The sequence below is a fragment of the Apostichopus japonicus genome, chromosome 4 (assembly GCF_037975245.1).
Source record: "Apostichopus japonicus isolate 1M-3 chromosome 4, ASM3797524v1, whole genome shotgun sequence".
Lineage (NCBI taxonomy): Eukaryota > Metazoa > Echinodermata > Holothuroidea > Aspidochirotida > Stichopodidae > Apostichopus > Apostichopus japonicus.
Window position 1 is genome coordinate 2,403,926 of NC_092564.1, and position 12,337 is coordinate 2,416,262.

At 38.1% G+C, this 12,337-nt stretch overlaps 1 protein-coding gene across 3 annotated transcripts in view; it reads left to right on the plus strand.

Annotated features, from left to right (window-relative positions):
* The window catches only part of LOC139966118 (transient receptor potential cation channel subfamily M member-like 2), a 69,228-nt gene extending 59,823 nt beyond the window's left edge, over positions 1-9,405 (plus strand). For all 3 annotated transcript variants that reach the window (XM_071968830.1, XM_071968832.1, XM_071968831.1), the window contains 6 exons: positions 496-670; positions 961-1,108; positions 2,490-2,662; positions 3,735-3,870; positions 5,246-5,349; positions 6,891-9,405. In XM_071968830.1, the coding sequence (XP_071824931.1) occupies positions 496-670; positions 961-1,108; positions 2,490-2,662; positions 3,735-3,870; positions 5,246-5,309 (696 nt within the window). In that variant the 3' untranslated portion in view covers positions 5,310-5,349; positions 6,891-9,405. The remainder of the gene's footprint in view (positions 1-495; positions 671-960; positions 1,109-2,489; positions 2,663-3,734; positions 3,871-5,245; positions 5,350-6,890) is intronic.
* Positions 9,406-12,337: the final 2,932 nt, after the last annotated feature.

Below are 12,337 nucleotides of genomic sequence, written 5' to 3' on the forward strand. Positions count from 1 at the left end.
CACCAGTGCTATGGCCGAGTGGATAAAGGCGGTGGCATTTGAAGCAATGAGGCTTAGCAATCGGGAGGTTCGGGGTTCGATTCCTGGCCGGGTCATAGTAAGGTTGGTTTTTCATCCAAGAGCAATCTACGGTTTACCCATCTGGAATGGCTTTCTAAATTGAAAAGAGTCCAAATTTGAGTTAAAATGTTGAATTGGAAGCCACCCGACGTGTAAGTTGTAATCCATCAGGCCTTACGGGTTTCTCCCACATTTTTGGTCGCTTAAGCGTAGTAAAAATAACTGCTTATTATTATTATTATTAGTTTGCATAGGAAAGATCGGTATATCAATATATGTGGGTACCGTGGTAACTGATGTCAAAAATGACGAAATGTTTTGTTTTTTTCATACTTGGTAGGAAAGTACCCTATAACAAAATTAAAGTGATGTTAGATATAGAGTTCAGAGAATATTTACTCAAGCTTCCAACTGTCTCTTCTGTTTTCCTAACAGGTGGTAGATTTATTCTTCTTCGTCTGTATCTTGGCTGTCTGTGTCATCGGATACGGGATTGCATTGCAGGCAATCATGTTTCCCAATGAATCTGACCCATTAGAGAACTTCATTGGGGTATTTTACCGGCCTTACTTTCAGATTTACGGGACCCTGTTCTTAGACACTTTTACACGTTAGTTACTCCATTACAATTATCACAATAAGGAACATAGGAAATAATACTTTTTCATATGCTGATAGGTCAGTGTCATAACACCAAATATACCACATGCATAATAACGAATGAAATATCCGTAGAGTTAGTAGTGGCAGAATATCTTCTTCAGTTGCTTTACTTTTTATCTAGTTTTGCTAATACAACGCACCTCCTCACAATATGCAAATGTTTTTGGGCAGTCATGAAATATGTAATTACAAAATGAAAACATGCCAACTATGTCGCTTTCTGTGTTCTTTGCATAGGGGACGGTTGTTCAGATAACACCACTCTCATAGACTTAGGTCTGGCAACACAGTGTCCAGAAAATTCAGGGTTAGGTCTTGTACTACTTTCTTTGTACTTGCTGCTGAGTAATGTCATGCTGCTGAATCTGCTCATCGCTATGTTGAGGTAAGTAATGCATACTGTATTACATCATATGTCTTCATTCTCAGTGAATTATCTAAATTTGCCATGCTTTACTAATCACTCTGGTTAACAATTAATACTATGTTGATGCGAAACAAATATCGACACCTAATTGAGACCTACCATACTTTCAAAGTTTGCCAAAGCGTTACTTACTATTAATAAGAAGTACGGATGATGCCATGAAACAAAGTGGTATATAATTAGGACTAGTAAATTAAATACAACAATTTTTTGCTCTCGCATGCAGCGAACAAAAGGAACCTTGATACATTTTGAAGGAGGTAATTGCTACATCATCTATGACCTGAGAAATGGTATCTGAATGGAATTTGGTTTGGACAGGAATGCGAGAGAGAAAGAGAATATTGCTGCAAGGATTCCAGTGGCGTTTAATTCCCATGGTCATTTTCTTTAAACTAAAATTCTTGTCATTACTGAATACAAATGGTCAACTTGGTGTTTATATCATCCCTACTTGTAATGGGGATGATATATTATACAATATCGATAAATTGTGAAAACATTGCTGGCCATTGCATGAAGTTGAGGCAGTAAACTGACGGTTGGTGACTTATTGTGTACACAGCACATGGAGTGTACCCACCATTATGTATGCATGTATGTATTTGTAGGGGGGGGGGTAGGTGTGTGAATGAATCAGTATGAGGCCAAACGAAGAGATCAATTTACACAAAAGAAATTTTGGCCGTTACGCGCATACCAAACCCAAAAACCCAAAAGGCATGAGGTCTGGCTCTACCATATATATCACATTGTTATATGCAAACCCTCAAAGGTCACGTGATCGAGGGAGATCCAATGTCAAACTTTGCGAATTTTGGATGAAAAGTGTTTGCATACTAATCCTAAGACTGTAACGCTGACTGACCTCATTCAAACATTTCCGGGCGTGGAATGTAGTGCTTCTATTACTTATGACGTCGCACGGTCAAAGATCAAATAACCAAACGACGGTATTATGATCATCACAAAATTCAGGATATTGAAACGTACCAAAATAGAACTGCTTTTTGTCTATATATAATATGCACTTGCAAAGATGGAAAATAGGTGAAAGTGCCATTATTCATTGAGGAAGTAATGACTGTTTGAATGAGGTGTTTGAATGAATTTTTAGAGTGTATAACTAAAAATTAATTGCCAAAGGTCATGAGATCAGAAAGGTTAAAAGCTCAAGTTCCTAAAATTTGGAGGCCATATAACGTTAGATGTGCCTCCAGAGTGGTGACATTCAATTGGTCATTATAGTGAACTTTGGGATAAATTCTACAACTCTATGGATTGACTATAATTTTTTTTAAAAGTTGCTTAGTTAGCCACTTTATTTTTCTGTTAACAGTTACACCTTCTCCAATGTGCAAGACCGCGCAGATGAATTGTGGAAAATTCAACGATATGATCTCTTCAATGAGTTTTCGGAGCGTCCTCCCCTTCCACCTCCTCTGATAATAATTAGTCATGTTTACTTGCTCATTCGATTTTGCAAAAGGAAGGCTTCTAAACAAAACTCTGGTTTGCTATTGTTGATTGTTACTTGTATCAAAAGCCACATTTTTTTTAATTTTAGAATGTCTGTTTTTGTGCTGCTTCCTATTAGTTCAATATGATATGCCTAAGTCAATATAGGCTTCAGTGTTTCAGCTGTACATATGTTGATAAAATTCGTTCCCCTATGGCAAATACAGAGGGGGGAATGTCCCACCCCCAACCAAACGCAAACACAAACACATACATTTGGAGACTAAACGGGGATGGCCAAAAAATTGGCAAAGAAAAAATTGATATAATTGATACTGGATAGGCTTTTTGTGTATATATCATATATGCTTCCAAGTTTTACCTAATTATACTAATTATACCTATGTTGTACTAAGCACAGAAAAGTATTTTCTAAACGTGTTAACATTGAGTCAGAAATCGACACCACTTATAGTACCAGTTCAATCCGCAGCATCGAACTTGACTGGCGTCTTCATTGCAACTACATTTATTTGGGTCAATTATAACATAAAGATAAAAGATCCTTGCGTGTACCTACCGGAACGTACTTTCATGTATTTGTAAATGTTTCATGTTGTTAGTATTTACAGGGCAAAGTGGCTTAAACTTTATAAACATATCCATACAGTCGTAAAGACTGAGAATATTTAAAGTTGTCCTACACAAATGTACTTAAAATGATGGAAATAATAGTACCACTTTGCATACAAGCCCCCTTACTAAAACAAAGATTTTTCAAGGGGTGAGGGGCACTTAGACCCCTCCAGTATGCATCTCAGCACACGGACGTCATCCAAAGTTTTTGAACCAAACGTTCGTGTGCTTAACAAAGGGTAGCTGAGCAAATATGGTGTCTTACCTTAATTAAACCTTAACTCTCTTAAAATTGGGACAAAAATTCGGCTGTGCCCTCTCATACCACAAGGCTCACCGGGGCCTGCTGTAGCGTACATGGTTCTGTTAACAATGCATTGCAACTAACATGGCATGCCCAAGTCTTCAGCTTACATTAACTTGTGTTGAAAAGAATATGACTTGACTTTGATGTAGAGCCTTAAATTGTTCTCAATAATCTCATTTACAGAGTCGAGTTCTAATCCATACGTTATGCAGAAAATTGTCCTCTGGGAGAGGACTGGTCTTGATAAATTTGTCTTAAAAGAGAACCAAAAGCGCCAAGAAAATGTCGAAGAAACGACGAAAGTCACCGACAACAATTGGTTAGTCCATCACTTTGATAGGTGTATGTGCATAGATGCAGGGTTTGGTGACTATGGCTTATATCAAATAGAATTTTGTAAATGAACATGTCGTTGATGGAATGACAGCAGCAAATAGTGCTGTTATAAGTCAGGTTGTAAGTGTTGGAGGCGTGTGGAAATGCTTATCATGAAAATGTCTAGCACGAGACCAGAGATTGATGACACTCCGCAAAATTCAAATACCCTACACATATACCCTATACAAAATGTATGTATTCATGAAATATGTTATTTGGAATACACTAATACCATACCTTGAGTACAACTTGCTACTACCTACGACTTGGAAACCGATTGAATTTGCGGAGCTCATCTGTTAGGAACACTATGTTTATCACTGAATGGAGATTACATGTTGTATGTTTTAGTACTTTAGAAATTTGATAAAGATTGAAATCTGCATAACAAAGGACCAAAACTTGCATGAAGAATAGTAAACCTATCCTGCAGTTGTTCCTGGCAGTTGCGTTCTCTACTGGAACTCGGTTATGTCATTATTTTCCTCCAGCATTGCTCAACCACGATCACACGTGGCCTAGACCATTGACAAAAATCAAGAGTTATTTGAATTCTGTCAGGAAGTTCCTACTCTTATTCATAAATAGACCCAGCCAAATGGTCCATGTTAACCCTAATCAACCAATCTGACCTACATATGTGGCAATGCCGTTTGCATGTGTATGTAGCCTATGTGTTTGCGCATGTGCAACACCTAAATGTTGATTAATTTCTTACTTGTATGTGAATCTACTTTTTATTGAGTGAAAGAACCCAATTGTTTCTTGTGACGGTCAAATGTCATTTGTGGATATAAAAAAGGGTAAAGTCTGTGAACATCACGAACTCGGTAACTACCATATAAATTGATCAATTTCTATGGTAACTACACAAGCAAAGCTCGAACAAAGTATGTAAGAGCAAGAAAACCTATGCTCTCTATTGATGCAAAAGTCATTTGAGATCCCCAAAGCTCAAGGTAAACAAAAACTTACGAATGCGATAAAGTTTTGATGTTCAACTAAAGGGTACATGCAAATTCGTGAGTACTTTAGCTATATTGTTGAGGTCAAAGGTCATGTGAATTCGATTCTTGAAATGCTTTGTACATGGTTTACTTTAAATAATCTCGTTATAAGACTTGACAAGTATCACAAAATCTGGGGGGGGGGGGGGCTCTTACATATTGTCACTACTAATAACTTACATGAGTAATTAGGATTCACTGTTGTCATTGAAAGATAAGTTACTTGATGTTAAGGGTTGAAAATGATCCTCTCTGCAAAGAAAACCTGAGAAAGTATCTAGTCATATTTGAAGTATATCTAATTGACAGGTTGCGCAGTCTACCAGACCAGGAAAATTGTTCAAACAGAATGGTCTGGGAAACGTCGGTATAAGTTTGAGATGATGTGTGTGTTATCCAGAATAGAAGAACAGGTAAATACAACAGCTATGCCTTTGATTTACGTTATGTCGGGATAACTTTAAAGTATATCTAATGATACATCTGAATAAAACTTGTAAAATATCTCACAAGGGGTGCTTTAATTTGACAGGTTACCTGGAACGGAAGACCAGGTATAAAGCATTCACACAAAACAAATGTTCATTGTCATTGAATTATGATATGAAAACAAACTTTAGAAGAGAATATTTCGCCAGGGATATGATGACAGGTTACCTAGAATGAAGTTAGAGGTAAATCAATCACTCATCCTCATAACCATATGAGAAAACAATTTTAAAAGGATGTCTACTAAAAGGGTTAGTCTGCATGGCGTACAATAGCAAGGCTACATGCCTGCCTACTGTGGCATAAATGGGTTCAGCCTAATATTGGTTTGGCCATCTATCAAAGCATACTGGTATATAAATAAGTTTTCTCATTCTTATTCTGGAATGCATGCCACATTGCTCCATGGTTAATTTTCACATTGCACAACTATTTGGAACCGCAACGTTGGGATAGACACGAAGGTCCTCTTTATCTTGTGGGACTACCTATAGGTCATCAGTATTGCCCCAGATATGATAGAGAATAAAATAATGATGACTCATTTTCACACGTTCGTTTTACTGCCAACACGCTCAGAGCATATTCTTAGACGTTTGATTATCTAACAGGACCATACTCTCACGTCTGCAATACATTTGGAGAGTACGAACCACCAGGAAATACTTTTGAAAACTTTGAGCAATCTTTAGCATACCAAACTTTTCGGACAAAAGCGATGACCCTGTTATAAATAGCAATATCAACTGATTTAAATCACGTCCCAACGATAAGAAAGTGTCTCTTGGTAATACAGTAAAATCTGATAGCTTTCTAACAGTACCGTTATTGGATGACAAGTAAATTAGGCTAATATCCAGAATAAATAGGCCAGAGAAGATCATGCAAATAGCAGTAGCATCTACCGAATAACACGCATTGTGAAAAGAAAACATTAAGATAAGAAGTTTTAACAATTAAATATATATGGCTCACCACTTATTGTACTAGCAACTGTGTTACTATTGCATAGTTTGATTGTTTTCGGAATTACAATCAAATGACTTGAAAAGCAAAACGTAGTGTTCATACCCCATCACGTTGCATCTGTTCATGCACTCTAAAAGCAAAGGAGAGATAAAGCTTAAGAAAATCCAAGCAAGAGATGTTGAGTCATGCAAAAATGATCATATGATCACTCCTGCTTATCTCAAATGTTTCTGTTCCAAACAAAAAGTTACCAGACCACCTCATATGAACTGACAATTGTGGCTATAAGATCAAGTTATAGCAAATGTTATTTCAGCAGGGCAATTGAACATTCTCTCATACGGTCTCCTCCCCCCCCCCCCCACACACACACCCCTATCCCCAGACCACTCCATTGCACTTGCAAAACGGATAATTCTCAATTCAAAAGTATTTTAAGTTATGATATTTCACATATGTTGATGGTTTCTTCTCGTTTTTTCTTTCCCGTTTACAGATGATTGACAATACTGAAAGTATCATCAGGTGGCAGAGAGTTAGTTCTAAGATTTTGTTCTAAAATTTTCATTTGCTCATATATTCCGTTTTGGAAATAAAGTTCGGTGGAGGTGTATAAGTTTATGTATATCGGCATTTCTATAAGAGAATCTCGCTGGAATTTGCACTGTAGGTAACTTGAGGAGATTGAAAGGAATCGGTATAACCAAACAAAGAAATCGTGACTCTCTCATGTTGTTTTATTAATGCGGCATCCCTAACCTGATAAGCACAGTGGCTGTTGCGACACTAACGAGTAAAACTTGGTCAGGATTCTGTAAATACTTTCGGAAATGAAGGGGTTTTTTTTGTTGTTTTTTGTTTTGTTTTTGTTTTGTTTTACAGTTTATACATTGCTTTACATATAACATTTTAACAATACGTGCTGCAATTTGTAACTGACATATTATAAATCAAAACTAAATTGGATTTGTACTCGTCATTCTGTTGAATTAATGCATGTTGTTATGCCATGTTCACTCTTCGACAAATCATGGAGAAGAGCAGGTTGCAACAGCAGAACCTGTACATAGCCTTCGATTTTACAAAAGCCTTCGACTGTGTTAACCGGGAGCTCATGTTTGCAATCTTAAGAAAACTTGGTTGTCCCTTGAAATTCGTTCGGATGATCAAGAAGCTTTATTCGGACATGAAGGCGAGGCTAATAGTTGATGGAGAGTTATCAAGACCTATAAAGTATGACAGCGGAGTGAAGCAAGGATGCAAACTGGCACCCACACTTTTTGGAATATATGCTGCTGTTTTGCTATATCTGGCATTCCGTGACACCAACCCATCATACGACATCAAGATTCGCTTCAGGTACGATGGAGATTTATTTGACCTTAGACGTCTGAGAGCCAGCACAAAAATCACTACAGCCTATATCAGAGAGGCACAATATGCAGATGACATAGCAATTTTCAGCAGCTCTGCTTCGGGTCTTCAGCACCTGCTGTTTGCTTACAACAAACTTTCCTAAAAAATGGGCTTCCGCATAAACATCAATAAGACTGAAACCATGAGTACTGGCGAACTAAGCTGACTTCTACGTTTCTGAACAGAAGCTGACCAGAGTTGATCATTTCAAGTACCTGGGTAGTTATGTCTCAAGTAACTGCATGATGGACCAGGAAATTCCAACACTGATTCAAGCTGCATCATGTGCCGTTGGAAGGCTACGTGACAGAGTCTTCAACTGCAGAGACCTGACAACAGAGACTAAACTAATGGTATACAATCAGTGTGTCATACCAATATTACTGTATGGCAGTGAGTCACGGACTCTGTACCACCACAACATCAGACAGTTGAGAACAATTCAACAGCAGCATCTGACATGCTATCTTGAAGATCAAGTGGGATGACTTTGTTACTAATTATGAAGTGTTGGATCTGGCCACATCTGAGGACATCGAAGCTGTCCTTACTCGCAACCTTTTTCGGTGGTTAGGCCACGTCGCTCGCATGCCAGACGACCGTCCTGTCAAAGAACTTCTTTATGGATAACTTGGTGTCGGAAAGCGTAGGGTCGGTCGACCACTGCTTCCGATATAAAGACACATTGAAGTATTTATTGAAAAAAAGGTGATGTCCTTCACACATGGAGCGAAGTGGTCAATGACAGATCAAGCTGGGGTCGGACGACCTTTGGCACTTCTGTCAAGATGGATCAGTGCAGGAGAGAGGAAAACGTCAAGAAGAGACAGAGACGTCACCAGTTAAACCTAACCTAATTTTTGTTGTAATTGTGTTTTTTTGTTTATTGTATACTGTTCTCATCTTCATTCTTTGGTATGTTGCCCGTTTCGGGACATTGGCGTATATATAGGTGGCAGAGAGTTCTAAAATTTTGTTCTAAAAATTTCATTTGCTTATATATTCCGTTTTGGAAATAAAGTTCAGTGGAGGTGTACAGTTTATGTATAGCGGCATTTCTATAAGAGAATCTCGCTGGAATTTGCACTGTAGGTAACTTGAGGAGATTGAAAGGAATCGGTATAACCAAACAAAGAAATCGTGACTCTCTCATGTTGTTTTATTAATGCGGCATCCCTAACCTGATAAGCACAGTGGCTGTTGCGACACTAACGAGTAAAACTTGGTCAGGATTCTGTAAATACTTTCGGAAATGACGGGGGTTTTGTTTTCGTTTTCGTTTTGTTTTCGTTTACTTTTTATACATTGCTTTACATATAACATTTTAACAATACGTACTGCTAAATAAAAACTAAATTGGATTTGTACTCTTCATTCTATTGAATTAATTCATGTTGTTATGCCATGTTATCTGGTGCTTAATTTGGTTTTGTTCTTCAACTTTGAAGAAAAATTTAGAAGTTTATACAAGTGTCAGTCCTGCTCCATTAACAATCCTTTCTATCAGAATAATAAACAGTTGTGGTGCAAACAATAATAATTAATCTTATTCAATTTATCTTATGTAATTAGCCCTAGGCTAATCCCAAACGCAACTCAACTTACGGGATCTCTTCTCAAATTGCACTTGGATATACCTTTGATGAGTTAGATATATAATCAGTAAGTAAATGTGTGACTTGACCAAGTCTCCCACTGGAGGAATTGTTTCCCAACATGACGGGGAAAAGTAAGATGGAAGACATTTTGCTACTCACAGCAAAACGCATTGTGAAACGAAAAGCTGAACATCAAAGTTCATGATCACCAGGCGCGTATGTAGCATTTTCTAACCAGGGGGCGCGAATTACTATCCAAGCGGAGCGCCACCATCAGTTGGCGCGCAGCGTTCCAGAAAATTTCTGGTTTTGATACCTCCCAGATCACCGGAAATGGCACATATTGGGCTTGAAAATGACCAACCAGATGTACACTTTTGCCTGAGAACCAAGTTTTTTCCAATAGTATTGTTTTTCATCCATAACATTTTTCAAGATTGTCACCAGTCACACATCATGTTCGACCTCATCCCATCTTCTGTGGATTATTGCTTTCGTAGGTGATTCTATACGTCGCGGCCCACAATACCCGTCCGCGCACTTTTCAAGGTTTTAAGCCCATTATTTGTTCAGAATTTGGAAATTCAAATTTCTCGTGAATAAATTCACTTCAGAACATACCCATAATGTTGCACAAACTTTCATCTATGGACAACCAATATAGAAAAACCTCATTCAACCTATAACAGACCGGTAAAAATTGCACGAGTACAGCGACATATATAGCCAGGAATTTGAAAGGGGGGGGGGGGCACATTTTGCGATTGATATGGGGGAGGGGTCTAAGGGGGTGTCCCCCTCCTCTTTGAGAAATCTTTGAACAATTGAGGTCCTTAGATGCGATCTGGTGCAATGTTTTCCCAGTTTCATCATTATCATATATGATATCATATCAGCAGATTTAGTTTCCGGTTTGAATTATTCTTTAACATGTTCGATTTTTTACATATTATATCAGAAAGACAAACATAGTGCTATTTAAAATTTTTCCAGTAGGATGGTTCTTGTTTATTGTCCAATATCTGGACTTTAAATATATTGAAAGAACTTAACTGATGAATAATATAAACTTTCATATTTAGCGGTGTAATAATTATATATAGGAGGCGCGTATCACGTACGTTTGCTAGCTTAGCTTCATAGCATGCTGTTCGTGCAACAACTCGTGGCGAATCATAGGATGAGAACGCACGTTGTCGTCGTCGTTGTGCATACGGTTCGTGACACTCCATCGAGTGCGGTTAGGTAGGCTATATGTAACGCAGTGGCAAACTGTAGGCTTGCCAGGCTATAGGCTTAATTATTTAGCTAATTGCATCTGCAAAACTAAGTAGCTAAATCAGTAGGCCTGAATGTTACTACGATTATAATCGAGTTAACGGAGCTGACGAGTATTCAAGATCAAAAGAGCACTGACAAAATACCATGCAAAAGAACAACAGTTTTTAATATTTTTCGACACTGTAAGGAGGGGGGCAAATGCCCCCCTGGCTACGTCCTTGCACGAGTAGAGGGAAGTATGATGAAGAATGTTGGTCAGGGAATTTTTGAAAATTCAAACGGTTAATTTCTTCGTTTACAATATCAAAACCTCTTATAACGGGTATAGCCTATACCACCAAAACTTCGTTGGAGGATATGAAAAAATACCAGATATTTCCGAAACCGAAACACTATACACACATAGACAGTTTGGAGGTTGTTCCTCCTGGAACGCCATTTTCATGCTCACTGATATGATGTGATATCTGCTGTTTGCTTTACAAATTCGAGTAATTGAAATAAGACTGAAATAAATAACTTTTTTCTGTTTATTGCGCAATGCTCCACATTCTTTTCATTTTGAAAGACGCACAGTTTCAAGTTCATTATACACACTGAAGGCTTCGATTCTCTATCTGCCTTCAGTTTAGGGAAGATCTTTGGATTTTCATACCTAGATATCGCTAGTTATTGCTAGATATCTATACAGTACAGTGTCCTTGGGATTTTTCGGGGCCTGATCTTGGAAATTGCTAAATCGGGAGTGGTCACACTCCAAGTAGGTCAGTGGGCGACCTCTAGACGTTACTAATATACAACCCGATCACTTGTTGAAGTGGTGTGTTGCCGGATTTTGTCAAGGTCTTGGTACTACGGGCGAAGGTCATTCATTAAGTTTCGTAACTCATCGGGAAGCGATTAGAGAGGTGGGGCGTAGGGTTGTGGGGCGCGCGTTTTCATGCATATGGGAACAATCTCAAGAAGTGATGGGTGCGTCCCCCCCCCCCCCCATGATACGCCCTTGGATCCACTGCATGATATTTTCAAGAGATGTGCTCAATTTTCCAATCGCATGCGGAATTTATTTTTAGATTCATTGAACTAGGTTTAGGGTAACAATTAGCATTCAGGTCGGAGTGTGTAACATTTTATCTCTGGATGGCAGTGCTACATCGAAGGATATATGTCTAGAGCAGTTCGCATATACAGATCCTGGTCTAATACCGAAATGCGTCATGTTCGAGACCAGCCCCGTTGGTTTCATAGCACAATTGTACAATTGATTAGGCGTCCATACAGTACACACACACACTCGTTATGATAGACCATATACGGTATGAAGTTTCCATTTTCCTTTCTTGCTAATGTATATATATATATATATGAGACCCGTGGTTCGAATCCCGGTGGAGGCTGAAAGTTTTTTCACTGTTCTTGATTTTCCAACTCATTACGATTTTCATTTATATATATATATATATATATATATATATATATATATATATATATATATATACAAACAAGCGCGTTATGATATATAGACAATATATAGTATATATACATATACATTAGTGAGAGAGGAAAAATGGAAACGGCGTTTTTCTTCTACTCCCTCAATTTCTCATTTTTCTCTCTTTTCATTTTCTTTTCCCTTCCTCCCTCTCCT